Source organism: Botrytis porri (genome assembly GCF_014898465.1).
Source record: "Botrytis porri strain MUCL 3234 chromosome Unknown BPOR_016, whole genome shotgun sequence".
Lineage (NCBI taxonomy): Eukaryota > Fungi > Ascomycota > Leotiomycetes > Helotiales > Sclerotiniaceae > Botrytis > Botrytis porri.
The window spans coordinates 877,552-898,179 of NW_024066090.1; the positions used below are offsets into that span (position 1 = coordinate 877,552).

The 20,628-nt window shown below is 43.5% G+C and overlaps 7 protein-coding genes across 7 annotated transcripts; 2 read left to right on the plus strand and 5 right to left on the minus strand.

The window, feature by feature from the left end:
- Window positions 1-28: 28 nt before the first annotated feature.
- EAF01_010471 (uncharacterized protein) lies at window positions 29-2,390 on the plus strand. Its single transcript, XM_038918728.1, has 4 exons — window positions 29-691; window positions 819-1,158; window positions 1,209-2,000; window positions 2,062-2,390. Exons 1-4 carry the CDS (start codon window positions 420-422, stop codon window positions 2,224-2,226), a joined length of 1,569 nt encoding a protein of 522 aa, XP_038765953.1. The 5' UTR covers window positions 29-419; the 3' UTR covers window positions 2,227-2,390.
- A 96-nt stretch (window positions 2,391-2,486) lies between these two features.
- EAF01_010472 (uncharacterized protein) lies at window positions 2,487-3,998 on the minus strand (the record flags this gene model as incomplete). The annotated part of the gene is made up of 2 exons (XM_038918729.1): window positions 2,487-3,133; window positions 3,329-3,998. 2 exons carry the CDS (start codon window positions 3,996-3,998, stop codon window positions 2,487-2,489), a joined length of 1,317 nt encoding a protein of 438 aa, XP_038765954.1.
- A 2,777-nt stretch (window positions 3,999-6,775) lies between these two features.
- Window positions 6,776-7,856, minus strand: EAF01_010473 (uncharacterized protein; the record flags this gene model as incomplete). The annotated part of the gene is made up of 3 exons (XM_038918730.1): window positions 6,776-7,116; window positions 7,170-7,744; window positions 7,783-7,856. The coding sequence occupies 3 exons, from the start codon at window positions 7,854-7,856 to the stop codon at window positions 6,776-6,778; spliced, it is 990 nt and encodes a 329-aa protein (XP_038765955.1).
- A 480-nt stretch (window positions 7,857-8,336) lies between these two features.
- On the plus strand, window positions 8,337-9,824 carry EAF01_010474 (uncharacterized protein; the record flags this gene model as incomplete). Its single annotated transcript, XM_038918731.1, has 3 exons — window positions 8,337-8,656; window positions 9,132-9,681; window positions 9,741-9,824. 3 exons carry the CDS (start codon window positions 8,337-8,339, stop codon window positions 9,822-9,824), a joined length of 954 nt encoding a protein of 317 aa, XP_038765956.1.
- A 178-nt stretch (window positions 9,825-10,002) lies between these two features.
- On the minus strand, window positions 10,003-12,229 carry EAF01_010475 (uncharacterized protein; the record flags this gene model as incomplete). The annotated part of the gene is made up of 5 exons (XM_038918732.1): window positions 10,003-10,840; window positions 10,887-11,048; window positions 11,094-11,220; window positions 11,280-12,010; window positions 12,087-12,229. 5 exons carry the CDS (start codon window positions 12,227-12,229, stop codon window positions 10,003-10,005), a joined length of 2,001 nt encoding a protein of 666 aa, XP_038765957.1.
- A 945-nt stretch (window positions 12,230-13,174) lies between these two features.
- EAF01_010476 (uncharacterized protein) lies at window positions 13,175-14,176 on the minus strand (the record flags this gene model as incomplete). Its single annotated transcript, XM_038918733.1, has 3 exons — window positions 13,175-13,671; window positions 13,725-13,940; window positions 13,999-14,176. The coding sequence occupies 3 exons, from the start codon at window positions 14,174-14,176 to the stop codon at window positions 13,175-13,177; spliced, it is 891 nt and encodes a 296-aa protein (XP_038765958.1).
- Window positions 14,177-15,747: 1,571 nt separating this feature from the next.
- On the minus strand, window positions 15,748-19,547 carry EAF01_010477 (uncharacterized protein). The gene is made up of 4 exons (XM_038918734.1): window positions 18,862-19,547; window positions 18,429-18,659; window positions 17,963-18,323; window positions 15,748-17,885 (listed from the first exon to the last, which is right to left on the minus strand). Exons 1-4 carry the CDS (start codon window positions 18,996-18,998, stop codon window positions 15,870-15,872), a joined length of 2,745 nt encoding a protein of 914 aa, XP_038765959.1. The 5' UTR covers window positions 18,999-19,547; the 3' UTR covers window positions 15,748-15,869.
- Window positions 19,548-20,628: the final 1,081 nt, after the last annotated feature.

Sequence of the window (20,628 nt, forward strand, 5' to 3'; positions counted from 1 at the left end):
GGTACTTTCCAAGCTGACATGCACAGGTTACTCCATGCCAAATATCCCAGTCAGAATGAGCCGACCAATCAAGACTCTCAACGTTACAACGTGCATGTATTTAGCCACAAGTCATGGTGACCTTCCCTTCTTGCATAAATCTTCGTCATTAGTTCATCCTTCAGTGCAACACTCTGGAAAATTGTACCTGGGGTTACTCTTCAACTTCAGGCACGCTGCATCGTTCATTGGTTAGTTTTCCGGTGGCAACACGGATCCTTTGATCGTCAATATTTATCCCGTATCTTAGCACTCGCTTCACCCGGAGCAAAGAATATATGTTCTCTATGTTACCTCGCGATCTTTACAATGTTCCTGTATACCTCTACTTCTCTTCTTGTTGTCATTGCTACTTTCGATAAGATTTCCAGTCATTGGTGATGTCGTTAAGAAAGTTTCTTACAGTAACCCCTCTCTTCGGTCTGGCAGCAGCTCAAAGTGATTCATACGTCAATCAAACTACATGTAATGGAAATACATACACGTATCAGGCACTAGGAGGCTATGGATATATTCCAGGTACTGCACGTGATAAATTCGGGGATACAATTGGCGGGATTGGGAGTGCCATTGCAATTGATACAAAGAGTTGGGAGAAGTTAGGGAATGGAAGTTATACGGGGGTTTTGTGGGCTTTGCCAGATAGGGGATGGTTTGTTACATTTCAATTCCCTTTTTCTCTTAGTCGACCACTTATCTATCTGTCCTTGAGTCCACGATTGAGTCACTTGAGGTATTTGGGGATGGAGGTATATCGAGAATACTAATGGACATAATAGGAATACAGAAGGCACTCTGAACTTCCAAAGTCGGGTTCATATATTTGACATCATTTTTACTCCAGCGTCTAATGCGACAGTGAAAAGTCCCTCAGGAAATAATTTGTGGTTCATATATAATGACACGGTTCTATTTTCTGGCCCAGATGGGACACCAACGACAGGGCTGGACGCCGATGGATCGGGTCATTTGAGTTATGCGGGGTTTCCCGATTTGCCCGTGGCAACGTACACGGGTGATGGATTTGGAGGAAACGGGACAGGAGGGAGGAGAGTATCAGTTGATGCTGAGGGGCTGGTATTGGATGGGGCTGGAGGGTGGTGGGTTAGTGATGAATATGTATGTTTCCTCGGTCTCCTAATGTTTCACCTTGTCTAACTATCCACTAGGGTCCCTACATTTACCACTTTAACTCTACCGGCACAATGACATCCGCCATACGACCACCAGATGCATTCATCCCCATGCGTAATGGCAGCGAATCTTTCTCCGCTGACTCTCCCTACCATTATCCCGATCAAGGTTCTGGCGATGACGTCTCACCTGCCGATAATCCTACTGGTAGAGATAACAACCATGGATTTGAAGGTCTCAGTATCTCTGCCGATGGAAAAACCCTCTACACACTTCTCCAAGCAGCAAATAATCAAGAAGGCGGTCTGAAATCTCAAACGGAACGCTATTCCCGTTTTCTCTCATATGATATCTCAAACCCGGGAAACCCATTATATTTGAGTGAATATGTGGTGCCGCTCCCTCTCTGGGTAGATCCAACGGCTAAAGCTAGCAAAAACCCAAAAGTAGCTGCGCAGTCTGAAATTCATGCCTTGCCCAATGGACAATTCTTGGTTCTGGCTAGAGATTCAGGGTCAGGAAATGGACAGGATAGCACGGAGAGTATTTATAGACAGATAGATATTTTTGATATCAGCAATGCGACGAATGTTAAGGGGACGAAATACGATTGTGCTAGTTGTGCGATTGCGAGCTCGACGGGGGTTCTGGGGAGCGGAATTACAACGGCCAAGTATTGCGCGTGGTTAGATATTAATGATAATGATGAGTTGAAGAGGTTTGGCGTACATAATGGTGGGAAAACGAATAAAGGATTGTTGAATGAGAAGTGGGAGAGTATAGCTATGGTGCCTGTCGATGGGAAGGAGGGCACGGATGGGGAATGGGTAAGTTTTGTTTCTTGGGAAAAGGGATAGAGGGAGATTTGCTAACGAGGGATCGATATAGTATATTTTTAGTCTGAGTGATAATGATTTCATTACGCAGGATGGGTATCTAGAGGGAGGAAAGTTCGCGTATAGTGATGGGAGTGGGTATGATCTTGATAATCAGGCATTGGTTTTCAAGGTGAAGATTCCGGTCGGTGGGCTGACTGAGAAGTATGGGGCTTGAAGGGGTTTAGGAAGGAGAGGAGTGAGTGGGCAGCGAATCTTCAGCGTACGGCTTAGACCAAATTCTATGTCATTGATTTCATGATTTTGAATCGGTCTAGGTGGGTTCCAAAGGAGCGAGTGTTGCCGGGTGTTGTTTGGAGTTGACTATACGTGGAGGTGATATTCGCCTGAGGCGGGGAGATAAAAGCAACGATTCTTTGTATTTGGTAAAGCAACGGACTAATGTACACAAGCTAGCTTCCAATTCTCTCTGACATTTTATTTAGAATGTCGAGGACGATGCTTCCTCGCACTTGCCTCCCCATCCTGCTCTCTAGACGACTTCCTATGTCTTCCCGAATCTCGCTTCTTGTGCTCGCGCTCTCTTTCTACCCTCGCTCTCTCCGCTTTATCCTCCGCTAGTTTTGCCTCCCATTGTTCTTTGGTATATTCTACTGAATTGCTTCTGCTATCCTTGTGCATATACATTCCTCCACCGTAACTCGCTCGGGAAACTCCAGACCTCTGGCCTTTTGGGAGTTGTTTAAATAGTGCAGGTTCCTCTATCTCCAAACCCGGCTCTGGATCTCCGTATGAAGTAGATGAGAACCTTCGAGCAGGAGGAGGGTATGGTCCCTGATTAATACGCGTTTTGTGATCTGGACAGTTCCAGAAATTCTGGTAAACGCGAGGCCAAATCGACGCATTAAGTGGATCGAGTTCTGGTTGACCTACTCTGTCGCATAGACGTGCATTCGGATTTGCAACTTGGAAAGAACATTGTACTAAATCAGGCCGACAGTTTAGACAGTAGAACTGCTGGGTGATCACTGGGTTGCCACATCGTGGATTATCAAAAGCTCCCGATGGCAGCCTTACCATTTGCTTGAGTTTTGGTTCCAAACCTCTTGAATTTCGAGCAGAGTCTGTAGTGTACTCCTGTTCCTCCCTTAAAATTGTCTGGCAATACATCTGAAGTGGCCTAGCGTTCCTATGCGTTGTGCAGTATCTAATATCTTTTTCCGCTACTGCATTGCATGTGCGTGTAGCTCCACTGCCGTCAGATACATGGGTTCCGGGATCAACAACCGGTATTTAAAAGGGACAACGAAGTATATTACTGTCCATAGAACTCTGATAATCAAAATTAAAGGGCCTCGATGAGCCGCCCGAACCGGAACCAGAGCCTAGTCGTCTATCTATAAACATTGCTTCCGAGGGAACTGAGCTTAGGCTCCGATCCATTTCTTCTGGCTCTTCAAACATCTGGGATCCGCCCGTAAGGGTAGAAGTGTAGCCGGTTTGGTATTGGATAGGGGTAGGGCTTGGAGCATAGCTTGTTTCTCTTCTACCGCTGTCTGGTGGGATTGGATCGCGGCCTTGCATGTATGATGTGCCGACATTCATGCTAGACATCTGACTCTGAAGGGCGGACTGGGTAGAGTAGTCTTGACTTGCGCCAGAGTAGCCCTGATTAGTGCCATAGCCGTGACTGGTGTCATAGGTTTGACTGGTGTAGGAGTAGCCTTGACTAGAGGGAGGAAGATATGTAGGCTGGTTCTCACCGGTGGAATAGGACTGAGAAGTTGAGTAGCCCTGACTATAAGAAGGCGATGACACGGTAGGCTGGTCTCGGCTATATAAGGGTCGAGTGTATTGTGGTAATTGAGAGGTAGAGGATAAGTTTTGAGCAAGATTACGACTGTTATGCCATTCTCCATTATACCAAACGGTCATATATTTTTCGCCATTTTCGTCGATGGATTCTGAAGGCCATCTGTGATCAGACATACTGTTTGTACTGGTAAGTCTTTACTCGTCGTAGGCTAAGGATTGAACATGCTAACATACTTTATAAGTGTAGGGATTAGACTCTTTTTGTTATGTGATGTAATAACAACCTTAAGGGGTCAGAAACTGCCTTCATTTAGCCACCAACTTCATAAATTATAAAGAATGAAGACTACCTACGCTGGCTGTGATAGGGAAAATGTTAATTCGTGCACGTACGAGCTTAGCCGACGTGATGAGGAGCTCAAGACTTTATGCGAGGAGATCAGCGAGAGGCTGTCAAGTGACGGTAAAGTTCTTGGTGTGAATTTGAGAGGTATGCTTTTCACGCTGGTATATGTGGATCTTGTCTGGTGAAGAACATGATTTATTATGCATAGAGGTTATGATGCCAGATGTAGAGGGAGAAGAAAAGGTACCGAAGAGGTGGCAGCAGTCCTATTTGAGCACAATTGGAGACCGAAAGTTGAGGCTAAGAAGTGTTTTATTCGAGTCAAAAATGCCTCGAAACCATGCAAATTCTTGAGACATTTTCATGTTGTGTCATTCGAGGTATTCCTGTGTCACTTCACTGACATTTCGAGTCAAAAACACCTCGAAATAGCGTACAATCATCTATTTACCATTATATCTATGGTTCCTTGTATATTTTCGAGGCAAATTGTCCTCGAAATAGAATATATTCATACTCGAAATACAAATGTATATGATTCGGAGCAATGAATAATCAGTCTGTTGACCTTTTCAGTAACAACACCTCAAAATGTGGTGTTTTCACACTTATATCGATGGATATGGGTGACTTAAGGCTATAAATAGTCATTCTGAAATACTTGTAGTCAGACCAATCTCAAGATGCAGTACATTCACTGATATAGTTGAATAGGGGTGTATCCTAGGCGAGTACATGCCACTTTCCGAGCTATTAGGGACTCCCATATGGTGATTCATTAGCAACGCCAAGGAATTTTTTTAATCATTAGGGGGGTTAAGTCACTGAATGATTCACTTCAGATTCGATGGTCCTGTAAATATACTGTATGATACTGAGAGCTAAATATCTAGTTATTTTGAGTAGAGGGATACGCTGAGTAATCTCAGAAAAGACCTTTTGAATAATTCATCATGTATTGGAGGGAACGATGAACCTTAGATGGGTTAAAGAACGCCCAAGAATGGTGTTCTAACCTCGAATGAACCCAAATGAATCAAAATGTACATAGAAAATCTATGAGATGGACTTTCGTTGCTTGAGGCCCATGGTACTGGGTCTTGAAAACACCAAGGTACACCAAAAAAATTCGAAATACAAGCAATACAGGTATGACCTGGTCTAAATGAATAAAGACATATGTCAAATGATCCCAAAATGAACTCTCAGCTGCTGTATCTGTAACTTTCGGGCTTTTGGGGCCTGTAGGTGTACTGAAAAATACCAAATTACATATAGTATTCACGGGCTACTATGAAATGCGGATGAAATATTCATGAAATCCTCCTGAAGAAGCTCATAGAATTCATGATTCCCGTGATGATAGGAAAATTGTTATGAAATGGTGTATTCTGAAAGATTAAGTCAGAGAGTTCAATTTCCAAGTCGGATGGGGACAATGTCATTCGTAGATGTCAGATGTGATGATTAAATGTCTTAGCGAGAATGAAATTAGAGTGAGTGACTACGTAGCTCTTAATGCTGTAAGCGATGATATTTCCACGCTTAATCTAGACACGAGCATTGAATGACATCCATGTTGGAATCTAAGCTGGACATCACAAATAGATACTACCCTTAGGATCTACTAGACGAGATCATTCTTTGCTGAATCGAGGAATCAATATCTAGTTGTACTGGATGAAAGTACTTCCACGTTGATACGGGAGTGGACATTTAAGCATAGGTACAATGTTCAATTATAAACCAGACTAGACTAGACATTGAAATGGAATGGAACAGTCCTTCTAAACTAATCGAAATGAGTGTAAGTCAATTCATTATGTGATGACTTATTGAGAAATGATTTAAGCTTCAAATGTACACTCAAGTCTAACATTGAACCGTCTAAGATATCCTTCGGACATCCATAGAAATTTAATCTTGATAGCAATATTTACAACTTCTTATCTTATCTGTATTGATTTATTAGCATTTCGTTAGTTTAGTTTGGTATTTCTTGATCATACACACCTAAGCATCCCCCTTCGCTTAAAGTTTTGAAGGCGGCAAGTTGGAGCCGCCTGGATAACGGAAAACAAATGCGATTACTGTCTTTTGATCGACAATGTAATATCATTTAGAAATTACCTGCTCTGTCTCTGGGCACCGTTTAAATAGGCTTCTTCACTCCATATGTGGAGTTAGTCGGAAAAAGATAGTAGATAGATGATTCAGGAACTCGGATTCTAGCATGATTGGAATTTTAGTGACTAATTCCGTATGTTTACAGAAATAACCACAGTATCAGTGATTGAAAAACTTAACAAGACAGATGTTCAATTTTGGTGATGAGTGAAAGACAACTAGTGAAACGATAATAGTTGTTCAAATGATACGATGCACGAAAGGTCTGTCCGCGGCTGCCATTAGCGATCAAACTAACTTCCTGATCAAAAAGCTTGTACGAGGCTGAGAAATTTCATATCGGTTGAGACGATAAAGCGAATTTGAAGTTGTAAAATGGGGTATACCGAAGTTCACATCAAGGCACTTACGTTTTCTTCCGAGACAACTTGGAAGAGAAACGAAATGAAGTATTATATACATTGTCTATCAACAAATTCTATGCACTGTTCGCCAAGACCCTTTCCATATCGTTAACACTAATAGTCAGCAAATCAGGTCGACTGTAATGGCCACAAACATTCAAGAAACTCCTCGATTTTAGAATTTCATCCAGATCGAGATCTGCATATAAGAAACCTTCAACTGTATCTGGCAAGTCTTCAGACAATTTTCGTCCATCAGGCCCGAAAATTGCAGAAGTGCCTCCACCCGGCATGTTCATAACAAGACCATTACTAGTATTCATTCTATCGATTCCGTCCTGACTTAGCACTGCTGTAGTATGTAAGACGAATGATTGTGATTCTATGGCGTAAGCCTGCGAAAGCGTTCGGCTTCCTTAAGACACTCCATTAGCTTAATCATCTCTAAACAGGAGTATGAAAACATACCATCTCTAGACATGTACCAAAGATCTGGTCCTCCACTATATTCCCATATTGGTGGCCACTGGGAGACGTGAATACTTTTGCGCTGGCAATAGCTGTGATATTTGAGTAGAGGAAGTGCATGTTCCAAGCAGGCTAGAGTTCCTACTCGACCAATGCCGGCCAGCTCAACTACGTTTGTCAACGATGAGCCAGATGCCTCGCCAAATACAGTTCTCTCCATATGTGTAGCCTTGAGCTTTCGACGTTTCAATTTTATGATGCCTTCGTGATCGATAATTGCTTGAGAAATGTAAAGAGAGTGATTCCAATTCTCGCTAAAACCTAACACGACTGCTACATTGCCTTCTTTCGCTGCTGTATATATGTAGCCAGTTTCGGGTGAGTCGATGCGTAATGAGTCCTTGATATAGACAATGGAGAGATCAAAATCAACACTTAGAGTCCTTGAATATTTATCCATCATTAGCGAGAACTTAAAATCTAAGACTGGAGGAATGGCTACCATATCCATGATGGATATCCTGGAATCCAGCATTCTGGGAATGAGACCAGTTTTGCTCCATTCACAGACGCTTCTTTGATAAGAAGATATGTTTTATCGACTGTCTTTTACAAGTCAAGCCAAATAGGCTCAAATTGTGTCACTGCAACTCGTACATATCTGGGTGGTATCGGTATTTGGGTCATTATTGCTGAATTGTTGCTGAATTGTACCGAAAGTTGTGTTATTTCCGTGAATACAAAACTCTTTAGGAAAGATAAATAGTTGCCTATTTATAATTTCTCGTGGGCAAATGCTAAATTGTATAAGATATGAAGATATTACCTCCGATGAATTGGTTCACTGGTGGTTGGTTAGTTGTATATCGGCTGAACCTCGGATAATGCCATGACATGAAGCTATCGCGGCGGCATGTTGGAGCCGCCTGATTGTCTGATAGGACTAAAATCACATCAACCAAGCCACTTGATAAGATGAAATTAATGGCATATATTGGATATCAAAAGTCTAGATAGACTGAAATGGATTTAAGATATAAGAAGACGCAGTGGTTTGCTCTAGAAACATGTATCCATTCCTTTTCATTATCTTCACATTTCGAAGAAAGTTGAAACAGCTCCATTAGTGAGCAAATTGCCCATCTGTTCTTTAAAAGTAAAATCCAAATGGCTTTCGGCATTTTGGAGCCAGTGTCAAGCGCAATCCCATCTGGAACGAATCTCCTAGAAAATTTGTGCAATGCATCTGACCCAGACGGAGTCGAGACGCGACTTTTCCTTGTTCCCAAGCCATCCGACTCGCCATTAGATCCATTGAACTGGCCTCGATATAAGAAAGGACTCCTCTTCTCGACTATTATTTTCGGGGCATGTGCAGCCGGGTCACTCGGACCGGTTCTTGTGCCTGGTTTTACTGCGGTCGTCATATTGCTCGATGTGCCTGGGCTGGCGCAGCAAGTTCATATAATTCCCTATTGGCGGCGCGCGTAATACAAGGCGAGTTCCAGTGAAAGTTTTTCTGGAACACTTTGAGCACTGTTGACTTATCACCATAGGATTTGGAATGGGCGGCTTTTTTGCGGTGGCGGGTACAGCTTCGATTACCGATGTATTCTTTGTGCACGAGCGAGGGAGACGTATTGGACTTTAGAATTTCAGCGTCATGATTTCAAACAATCTCACGCCGATTGTGAATGGATATATTATCTCCAGTGTGTCCTGGCATTGGAGCTTCTGGCTTCTAGCAATTCTTTGGATTGTAATTCTGGCAGCGATCACTGTCTGCTTCCCCGAGACGACTTTCTACCGCAACACAGGCTTAGACAACTCCTTTGAAGTCGATATCTCCGGAGATAACTCAACTTCCTCAAAATAAAAATCCGACCAACCGGCGCCGACTATAAGCTCACCAAATCTTGAGATCAGAAGCTTAGATGTTGAAAGGTATTCTCAAACATCCAGTTGGAAATATCATTTTGGGTTTGGCGCTGCAAAGTTTCGCAACCAAAGCCGTGTCTTCAAACTTTGTATAGATCCAGTTATCCTCTTAGCACACCCTGCAGTTCTCTGGGTATGCCTGATGTGGTCAGTGGTTTTCACATGGATCATTCTAATCGGTGCTGTGGTCTCTCGAATATTTGGAGTAGAACCATATAATATGAGCATAACTGCAGTCGGAAACCTTGCCGGAATCGCACGTTTGATTGGATCGACAGTCGGAACGCTCACAGCGGGGTGGGCTTGCGACAAGATAGTCGGGTATCTGGCACTACGTAATCGTGGAATGTATGAGCCAGAGTTTCGTTTTCTTATTATTATACCGGCATTTATTACCATGGCTATCGGTGGATTTGGTCTTGGAGCTGCCATTGATGAAAGCCTCTTGCCAGTCGCGTGCGGTGTGTTTATGGCGATTTCGAATTTTGCGGTTGGTGCTGGGTGCACCGGCGTTGTTGCATATACCAACGATGTATGCGGTCAGCGACCCAGTGAAGCCTTTGGTCTTGCTATGGTAAGCTATCATTTCGTTGAAGACAAGATGAGAAAGCAGTTGTCTAAAACTTATTTTAGGTTGTTAAAAGCGCCTTTGTTTTCGGTCTCACATTCGTTTTCAACGATTATTATACTGCAGCTGGCCCTCTTGTATTTTCTTAACTTTTACGGCGTTGAATTTAGGCATCATGCTGATGACAGTTCCAATGTATATATTTGGAAAGAAAATACGATCATGGGCGGATACCACAACTGCGTTGACTATCTCTGTACCTAAATGAGGCATATTTGTGTTGGAGGAGAGCAAGTTATGGACTCGTAAAGATAGAGAAATGGTTGTTTAAGGTTGATCTATAGGAGGAAATAACCAATTCATATCGTTTAATTGAAACGGGTCACCCATCTCATAAATTCCCAACGTGAAGTCAGAATTTGCAAAGCCACTACCTTCATTGATTTCTGTTGCGGGAAGATCGTCCTTCAAAGGAAGATTTTCGAGCTTGTCGGCCGAGTAGAAACTTGCAAAACTGCCGTCTTTGTTGTGAGCTTCCGAAGCAGCTGTGATTTGGTATTCCATCGATGATTGATCTTTAGGTTGGCCTAAAATATCATTTTGGGAGTGCGCGGGCAGAGGATAGCTTAGTCGCATTGGCAGTGCAAATACTACAGACCATCTATGCGCAAGTTCTTGAAGCAACGCGATGGCCTTTCGCAATCGCTTCCAAGCATACTTCATTTCTCCCAGTGCTTCTATACACTCTCGAAATCGAGTGATTGACCGCTTACGAAAAGTACCATTGGAGGAGGTTACACTAAGCAGATGCATAATCGCTGCGGTAAGAATATGGTGTACTACGACAAAAGGAGCGGTTCGGAGGCATCCGGCTTTTCGATAGTCTCGGAGCAAATTCGTAATAGAGACAGCTGAGGAGTTTGATGATTGCACAGCCATGCAGTAGAGAGCACCATTGGAGTCTTCGCGCAATAGGGGTCGCTGCACCAATATGAGGCACATGTGATATGTCATTCGAAGATTGATAGTGGTGCTAGACTGTCCGTTCCTTTCGCTCAATAGCTGTCTATTCATTTCATTATAGAAGGTGCATAAGGCTTCGCGGGCATCGAATAAAAGTTTATTGCGGCTTTGGCTGTCCAAATCATGGAACTGGAATGAGTAACTACAGCTATTAGCAATGAAAACTGGCTATACCTAGCTGACCATACATTTGATCCATATATTGGTCGAATAAAAAAAGAAGCTGACACTCGTAATTGAAAACGAGCTCTGGGAGCGTCGCTGATGATGTTAGAATACTCTCTAACCATGGAGTTCTGATACGAGTCCAGGGTATACAGCATTGTCTTCCTAAGCTGAATGTAGCAATTCTTTGAAAATCAGTCGATATCCATAAATATGTTTGCAAAGCTTACCGGTCGATGCGAAACCAAAGCCAGAATGTTCGGATACGTGAGTCTTTGCTTTCAGGTGATATACCTGCGATATTCTGTAGATTCACCACATGCAAGCCAAGTTGTGTTGTTAGAGCTGCGCCCATACCTATTAAGAGAAGATACTTGTTAATGATCAATGCTCTTGGGACTGTTAATGAGACTAACAGTTATACATCCAAGCCGTATTTTCATTGTCTAAGGTGAGATCCCGCCAGCACAGTATTGCCAACGCCCGAACGGTAATAAGCGATGGACAGCTTCGACAACACTGCTGGACAATATTCTCAGCGCTCTTGTAAAATATATCGCCGATATGAGTAGCATCTTCTCGCGCGGAAAAACAAGCTGCAAGAGCAAACATTGAAGTTCGTAGCAATATCTCATCCAAGTTAGCTCCAGCAGAAAGAACATCGAATTTGTTGAGAAAACTCGGATCAAGAAATTGATTGCTTGGGTTCACAGCAGATCTGAAGACATCAAAGAGCTCCTGTTGCAACGCTTTATCCGCAAGACACTGGTCTAAGGAAGGCATATCAGATGCCGTAATCATCAGATTGCTTTGAAGTTGGCTATGGCTTCTGGATTCCTGAGCAGCAGATATAAACTGGAAGTTAGATGACGGGCCAACAAATGAAGTGTCTCCGTTGCTGTCTATCTTAAGCTTCCACAACAAATTTCCTACCTCGTCGACTGCGGAAGCCGATCGCGTTTCTTGGTCAGAAGGAGCTCCAGAAAGCCCATCCAGTCCTGGCCTTGTGGGCAAAGATGTTGATCCTAGAGTAGCATTACGCGTAGAGATACCAGGAGAAGCTTCATTCTCTAATTCTTTCACCCTTTGTAGAAGGATCTCAATTTGTTCTTCGAGTTGTTCAACCTCTTCTGGGTCTCTCTTGCGTCTGAGCGGAAATAGATTAGCAAGCTCTAACTCTACCCTGACAGTACTAGAGAGTAGAGATCAAAGTTCATTCTCACTTTCGATTACTTCGCTCATAGTCATAAACACACTCTCTTTCCTGGGCCTGGCATGAAGAACATTGTGGTTTTTTCCCATCGCATTTGCGCTTCCTTTGTCGGCATTCAGCACAGGCAAGGTCGATTCTTTTGGTGTGATCCATGCGAAAGGTTCGAGGGGAGATCAGAAAATCTGAAGTGGAATCGAACAGATAGTCCATTCACGGACAGAATCCAAAGCTGTCAGGGTCAATGCTGTAAGTCAATTGGCCTACAGCTTGATTGTTTGTGATTGAAGTTGTACACTGGCCCGCATGATGATTAGATAAGATAAGATTGGTATATCACGTGACTTTCTGACGATATGTCGTAGTCTTTTGTGTGATCTCTTTTGTATTGCACAACCATTCTTTTTTTTTCATCCTTGAACATGGAATGTGCGTGTCCACGCAGAGACGGCGGTGTATAGATCAATTGATATCGGATGCAAACTCAACCAATCAGTCAACCTCCCATTTCCAATTGTCCATTGTCTTTGGTATCTATTTTTAACGGCCTATTTGACCTCCAACTAAGTCGCGGTTCATACATAGCGTTCTTCACAAGCCTTCGTACAGTGACAAGCCTTAGTACGAAGAGATCGTAACAATCGCCTTATCCAATGAGATTCCAGGACCAAATCCCGCAGGCTCTCGATACCATAGTTGAAAGGAAAGCTCCTTGTTCGATGTTTATAACCGAAGGTAGGAGAATAGGTACGGCTGCGAACCCCATCTGACCTGCAGATATATCATTTTACTACTGGGGTGCGACTCGTGGATTGTACTTCACTGTATCAAGATAATTGATCATTACGCATTTGTCGCCGATTTTAGTGGTACAGATTGGTCAGAAGAGTTGCAAATGGATCAGGCACCATTCCTTTCCAAATTTTTCGTGTTCAATAACAGATTGTTCACTTTCGTGCCTAGTATAGCTTATAAAGCAGGAGTTTGGTTCATTATGACTTTCAATTAGGATATCTAATTTAATGAATCCATGCGGAGGTCATTTCGATTTCCCCGCCAATGATAATGGGCCAGTGATACATTAAATTACATCCCTCTCACTTAAGGTAAGCATGTAAGAATACTAGAGAGCTTGCTCAAAACAATTGCTTGGTTGGCAGCACTACTATCCCTCTTGTTTGTTCCACCAAGACTGATACTGGCATAGCATCCATCGGTTCCAACAACCTTAGTCTCAGTAGGAAGTCTACCTCCATTGTTGCAAGTTACGACATCGGTACCACTAACCAATGGAACCGCAGTGTAAATTCTGGAGAGAACGAAGCTGAAATCAGACGCCGACGTGCAATCGGTAGTTTCAGGGAAATTGACATTCAAGAATGTTTCGGCTGGGAGATATGGGGTACCAGAAGCGACGATGGCATCGACTATTATCGCGCCTAGTTCGCCATAGATAGTGGCATAGGCGGGTGCTGCAACGTTCCAGGCGGTTGCGGATCCTTCGGCTCCACTGAAGGCAATTGCTGGTACACCGAGCTCTACGGCCTCGATCGCTGCTCCAACAGTACCGGAGACGAAAGATATAACGCCAGTGTTGACTACCAGTCATTAGTCTTCATTTTACTAACGTCCATTGCAGTCAAATACATACCTCCAACGTTTGGCCCAGTAACAGCAAGGTCAGGGGCACCTCCAAAGTATCCTGGAGCTAACGTTTTGATGCCATACTCCATCGCAGTAGCAGGGTAAGAGTTGACGTAGTTGAATTGAGGGGCTGAGCTATTATAGCCTACGGCTGGACTTCCACTTGGACAGGAATTATATTCGCATGCCTCTGTGAGGACAGTAGGTGTACCAGTTAGAGAACCTTTTCGCAATGGTTAGATTTATTCCTTGGAATACTAAAGGGAGCTACGGTTTCATACCTGAACCACTCTTGTTCTCCGCTGGGGCAGAAACCAGAACATCATGTCCCGCACTGGTCAGAGAATTGTACAGAGTTCTGATATTGATCTCGGCCCAACCATCATCGTTGGCAGAAACAATGTTAACTGCCTGTGCAACAGCTGGAAGCAATGCTAAAGATGCAGTTGCGAAACGCATGATTGATGGCTCGGTGCAGAACTGAAGATTGTACAGTTTCAATAATTGACTTGGGGACCGAGAAAGCGACGGCGAGAGAAGCTTCTGTAACCTCCCATCGTTGGGTCAATCAAGCCATTATATACACAAACTCCTGAAGGCAAAAGTAATTGTCCATTCACCTCACCTCATAAAAAACGGGGTCGACTTGGTGGTACCTGGTGAAGTGGAATTGCGGAGATTACAAGAATGTGACCCACGCATGGTACCTGTCACTCTTCACCTTCTGTAAGGCCAAGCAATTGTTTTTCCATGCGCACGTGCAAAAAATGTAAGGCGTTCGTGAATAGATCGAGTAAAGTTCAGGTGGACATGAGGGGAACAAAGCTTGTGAGGTTGTATCTTGTAGAGTACCGGCATCTCCCCGTATAGTAGAGTTTAGGATGCCGCGGTCTAATCCTTGGGTTTGAAGAAGAGCCTTCCGGAAGAAGACATTACACCGATGGTGTGGTTAAACAACCATCTTTCCTGCCACCAATGCCAATACCCAACAGTTGCACTGCAAACTCTGAGCCGGGAATCCGATATTGTTACCGTAATTACTAGACAACTTTAAGCATTTTAAAAACTCCAATTGGTACAACAAGAATCACATTTGGATGTTCTTTGTTGATGTGGATTTTACTTGGTGATGCGGTGAGGACGGAGAAAAGATGAAGGGGTTATCTCGCTTCCACTTATCAGATGATTATCTCCAAATCTCCACGTGCTTAGCTAAGAGGAGGCTCAGAAGCTAATACCATTCCGAAGACTGTATCCACCTGACTAAGCTTCGTGAATCCATCATTTAGTAGGTCCACGGGTAGGGAAAGAACGAGAAAAAGAAACAAAAGAGGAAACAAGAATGATCCAGAGAACCATACTTGATAAGCCAAAAATTGCAAAAGATATAGATTCTTCACAGAAGAGCAATTGAAGCTCCCTAACCGGTTCGAACGATTGACCTGAAGATAATTGTACGAGACTGCAATCTTCCGCTCTACCACTGAGCTAAAGGAGCGAAGGTGATCCATAAATTAATGAAAACAGAAATGTGTTTAGCAACTATATTCTACGCACAATATTGAGAGACTGACAAGTTGGAATCACACCGCACAACATCGCTATGCAGGTACGCCGCAATCATAACAAAGCAAATAAATACAACAAAGATCCTAATTGGACTCGATAGACTTTTCATTTTACTGTCCTGCAATACGGGGTCATGAAGCACTCGGTCGACAATCCTAGTATTTCACTCTACAGATTAAAATGATTGCTCTATATTCGGATACCAAAGTGGCACTTCACTAGATTCAGCAGCTTCAAAATGTCGATTGCCTGAGGTCGAGTTATCCTGTTTATTAATATAATTCTTAGGGCTCCCGAGTCCTGACTGTCATTGTTGTTTTGCTTCAGCTTATAGTAGTGGATTATGTCTCTTCTTTTGGGAGGAGTGGAAGGTCCACAACAACCCGTAGCTTTGATGTTCCTTTTATTTAGTCTGAGTACCAGAATTTTGTTGAACTGCTATGTATGATAACAATCGGTTGTCAAAAATTATGTATTTTGCGAAAGCAAGAGTATCATTTACATTCCACTAGTGCTACACAATTTTTTATCTCCAGACAGATCTAGGCAAGACAAAGTGGGAAGCTGGCTTCTCGCGTCTATTTCATCTACTATCTACTATCACATCATCCCTTGTCGGTTTCAAAGTAAACCGCACCCGATTTAACTTTGGCATCCGGTCAAGTACGACAGTCTCCATCCGCACAACCGCCTCTTTACACAATGTCGCCGTGTTTGCATCGTAAGAACACAAAAGCATCCGTACTAGTCCACGAGCGCGGGCGCCTGCCAATACCACTGATGGCGGAAGCTCGGCTTCGAATGGAATCGCTGATAGTGTGCATGTATCTATGAGTGTGAACGATCTCAGTCCGCTTTCATAGCTATACTCGTCACCATCGGGATGATCAGTCACACTATCCCCTCCTTCCGTCCACTGTAAGCGACCTTGATCAGATCCAAACATCAGCTCTTCCACCTTCCCCAAATTTGGACGCCCAGCTATGCCATACAGTCTAGCCTGGGCTTGATGGACTTCAGGATTTCTGTAAAGGTATCGAACTACCCACGGTACTGTAATGGTATTCGCCATGAATACACTCAAAGCTACCTTCCAGAAGTTCGAAAAAAATGCATCGAACCCTCTCCCAGATCGTTGAGTCCAAAATGGAGACATCACCACCGCAGAAATTATAAACACGATACTAAAATACGAACAAACTCTCAACAGTCCCCAACCAAATCTTTGTGGACGTGTAGCCTCGTAATCAATTGCTTCAAGAAACTCCCAATTTACCATCGCACCTTTCGCATCTCCTAATATCACAGTATTATTCTCCACCACTTCAGAAATCTGACATATCGGCGTGATGTCCCATAATTTCGCTCCCCAGACGTCTTGCATCTCATGCCAAGGTGCCCGGTTATCCCTCAATTTGAGACAGAGAAGTCGTTCAAGAATCATATCACTATCGTTGGCAAGAGAGAGTCTTGCAAAAGCCTGGAAATCACTATCGGATTGAAGAACTCGAGGACGTTGACGTAGTAATCCCTGCAGAGCATATGCTACGTCGCCGGCCATGCGTTTCTCCGTTTGGCGCCGCTTGAGACATTCAAGGGCAATAGAGATCAACTCCAACTTCGTGAGATGGATGGAAGATTCATAGTGATCAATCAACTGCCGTAATGAAATGGCATCATCCCAAACACGACCTGGAAGATTTCGTTTCGCGACTAATTCGGGCTCAGCAGTACCAGGTGTGTAAATCGAAATGCGGTGTTCGCCCGGACATAGAAGGGCTTCGGGAACAGTCCAGAGACGACTTCCCCAGTCTCGTAGCCATTGTGTTTTTGTATTTGAAAGATCGTCTGAACCTCCCTCCACGGCATCATGAGTGTAATTAGTAAAGTTAAATCGTGGCCCGACAACTATAGCCATCGAGTGACATGCCCGTACAATATCACATATCCGATATACTTCTCCTATGCTCTTATCCGGATCTTCGTCATCTTCGGGACGTATACACTCATAATCTATCCAAAAAGCATCAATACCTGCGGTCTTGGTAGCGCGTATCGCGAACTGGATAAGCATTCCCATGTCCTGCTCTGCGGCAGCCTGCCGGCGAGCATTAATAGAAGATGGCAAACTGGGGTCTCCGGAAATGATGGTATAGAATTGAAGACGGGTATAAGATATGAATATGTAGTTAGGGTAACTGTTTCCATGTGACTGAGCCCAAGTAGATACGTGACGAGTGGAGTAGCCGGTAGATGAGGAATCGTCTAAGAAACAGAGGTAAGCGGGGCCGAGTTGTCGGTCTGGAACATCGTTTGTGTTGAGCGATGTAGATGGACGATGGGTGGGGACTTCATTGTAATCAGGGATGCTGTGAAGACTCACGATATCGGTAGAGTGATTGGTTTCTTCGTCAGAGTGGGTAATATCTGCAGGTAATGGATGTCCTCGTAATGAAGCAAGGAGAGGCTGTCGACCTTGTAAAGGTGGTTTAACTTGGTCATGGCGTCCTAGTTTTGGTTTGTTGTAATTCCATTTACTGCGAGCATTTTGTGTGATTTGAATTGAGGGTTCACCGGGAAATCGTGGGTGTAATGGGATCTATGAGATCAGTCAGCTTGGCAGTATCATTCACAAAGTCTGATTTCTAGCAAAAAACGGAGACTGAATCTACGTACTAGGGATAGAAGAGCGGGCGTCCCAGTGAGACTTTTTAAAAGCATATAACCAACTCCAAGAACTTTCGATCTCCAAAATACTATCACCGCCAACTTCCCCTGGACCCTTCTTTCCTCGAAGTTGGGGCTAGGATCGTTTGATATCACGTGAAGCGGCGCGTGAATCCAAAGCATTGTTTTAATAATGAAATTATTCCGGGAGATAAGATTAGATGGACTGAGAATCTTGCGTGGTACAAGATTCATTCCCGGTTCGGTAGAACCCTCATCGTCATTCTCGTTGTCACTGCTATCAAGACGATTTCGCCACAGCAGATACCAGTTCCATGAGCCGTACGCCAATGCTGTGTAGTATGAAAATCTGTTTTATATATATTACTATTTTGATTTGACATGATGATTAGAGGGACGGTAGGGGGCAATTATCAGATTCGTTTGGGGATCGATTAGCAAGATGAATACATACAGCAAAATTATTAGTCGTGCCCAAGTGAAATATGTATAACGGTGATATCGAGCACTTTGTAAGGTGACAGAAATCACTGATATATGAAAAGTCACATGTGTGGATCGAAAGAGATTGGACAGGGCATAGTAAGGGGGCCGTAGGTGATTGACGGATATGAAGTGGAAATAAAGTTCGCGAAGGAGGAGAATAAAGCCAATGAGAGAGGTGACAGAGACTATGCGGTGGATACTAGAAGGATTGTTAGTGGGGAATGTAAGGGAGATGACGGTGAGTAGAGAGACTTGGGAATTGAGGTGGAAGTGTGTAGAAGGTGGCAGAATTGGGAAGGATCATAGACTGAAGAAAAAGTCGAATAAGTGAGGTGAGAATTAGAACGTGTTATCGCCACGGGACGTGATAGATATGTAGTTGGAGACAAAATAAAACTTACAAAGGCAGTGGTATTACATGTTGGCGTAACAAAAGGGCTAGGAAATGGCTGATGTCGATATAGGCATTGTAGGCCCCGAGGGGGAGCTGTATGAACCAGAGAGTGATGAGAACAGAGAGATTCATACTGCAACTCATTGATCTAAAGACATTGAGTGGGGCGGGCTTGCACTATATACAAGAACTAGTTTGGATGTAGTGCGCAAGCGGAGCGGAAAGAAGAGCGGAGAGGTAGAAAGTTAGATGAGCGCAAGAACAAGAAACGACGGAAAACAAGACAAGTTGAATTCTAAATCAGGCTCGCTCCACAAGGTGATGAGGGGAGTATAAACTAGATTGAGGCTGAAATGTAAGCCTGCTTACCTAGCCAAGCCCTGGAGGATAGAGGATTCCTTGGCGTTGTGGCTATGCATAGCAGTCATATCTATATTTATCTTGATATGATTGGATGGTGTCTATCCAGACAACGAATTATATGTCAAACCAAGAACATTCAGATAAGTGTATAATATTGAGGGCTTTGAAACCTTCGTGAGGCTGGAATCAAGAAACTCAAATGATATGGGAATTTGTTCTTCTAGTCAGGAAATTCTGCTAATCTAATCAGCCCGTCCATTGTAGTAAACTTACTTGGCCTTATTTCACATGAATGATTACTTGCAAATTCAGTTTGAGGAAATATACCACAGTATTGGCTCCAAAAGCCTGTACTTCACCATGTGAATAGCGTGCGCCTGCTTGGTGAAGATATATACTTTGGTTGTATCACAAAATCTACTCTTTGTGCACATATATTGAGAGAAAGCTTTTAAGCTTACAATTGCATATCAAAAAACTCATGGCCAGCCCAGGGTGCTTCTAGTTAAAAATAGCTCCCGTGTATATCAACTTGCACCCGGGAAATCCCACACAGTGCTTCTAAAAACCAGCTACTTGATACACGATTTACGCTGAGGGGAGTGTAATCCAATGTGTTGGACGAAAAAACAAACCCACTAGGATCTGCATCTACTTCCAACGAAAGATTATTATGCAGCGATATCGATGGTTGTTAGCAACAAGTACCAGGCGAGAAGACGGTCTAAATGGGTACAATATGAATTGAGATATCGATCGCAGAGTTCAAGGGGATGAAATAGTTCGAAAGTTCACAGTTATCGGAACAATATGCCCACGATTGTGTGCCAAAGGATCTTAGCAGCTTATCCTTACAGACAATCAGATATCTTTCAGCAAGCTAATTCTGCAGAAAGAGTACCTTCGAAGTGGAAAGTTTGCAATCAATACAGACGAGACGGGTGCTAGAAGAACAGGGAGTGCCTATTATGTCAGAGGTTCGTTTTACTCGAGCATCCGCAAATAGGCAACGCCAGTGAAAATGAACTGCGATAATATCAGTGAACGCAGAGGGTTAGGCTCAGGAGCCATAGCTTTGGGGTATACTGTGTGCAAATCCAAGAGATCGAGTACATGTTCATCACTCCGCAAGAGATGGAGATGTGTATAATGGCCTTACTTACCCACCACCTTGGCCAATGCCAAGATAGAGCCTAAAAGATAAAAAGACGGTAGAGTTCATATCAAGTCAGTGGCGCATGAACTTTCAGTCCATTTTCAAGATTATTTCTTGAAGATATGTGTAACACTCGCACATGAACTAGATATAGTTGTAAAACGAGATTACTTAAAACGAAATCGAAGTGTCAGCGGAAAACGGTAGCAACGATGCAAGGAGTAGATGTCCAAAACCATCCAGGCAATTGCCGCG

Coding starts and splice junctions, on each gene's coding strand:
- EAF01_010471 (XM_038918728.1), top strand. CDS start 420: ATGTCGTTAAGAAAGTTTCTTACAGTAACCCCTCTCTTCGGTCTGGCA. Junction 692..818: donor GCTTTGCCAGATAGGGGATG/GTTTGTTACATT, acceptor TGGACATAATAG/GAATACAGAAGGCACTCTGA. Junction 2,001..2,061: donor AGGGCACGGATGGGGAATGG/GTAAGTTTTGTT, acceptor GGATCGATATAG/TATATTTTTAGTCTGAGTGA.
- EAF01_010477 (XM_038918734.1), bottom strand. CDS start 18,998: ATGAGTTGCAGTATGAATCTCTCTGTTCTCATCACTCTCTGGTTCATA. Junction 18,660..18,861: donor CATGTAATACCACTGCCTTT/GTAAGTTTTATT, acceptor CAATCCTTCTAG/TATCCACCGCATAGTCTCTG. Junction 17,886..17,962: donor CGCCCGCTCTTCTATCCCTA/GTACGTAGATTC, acceptor CTGATCTCATAG/ATCCCATTACACCCACGATT.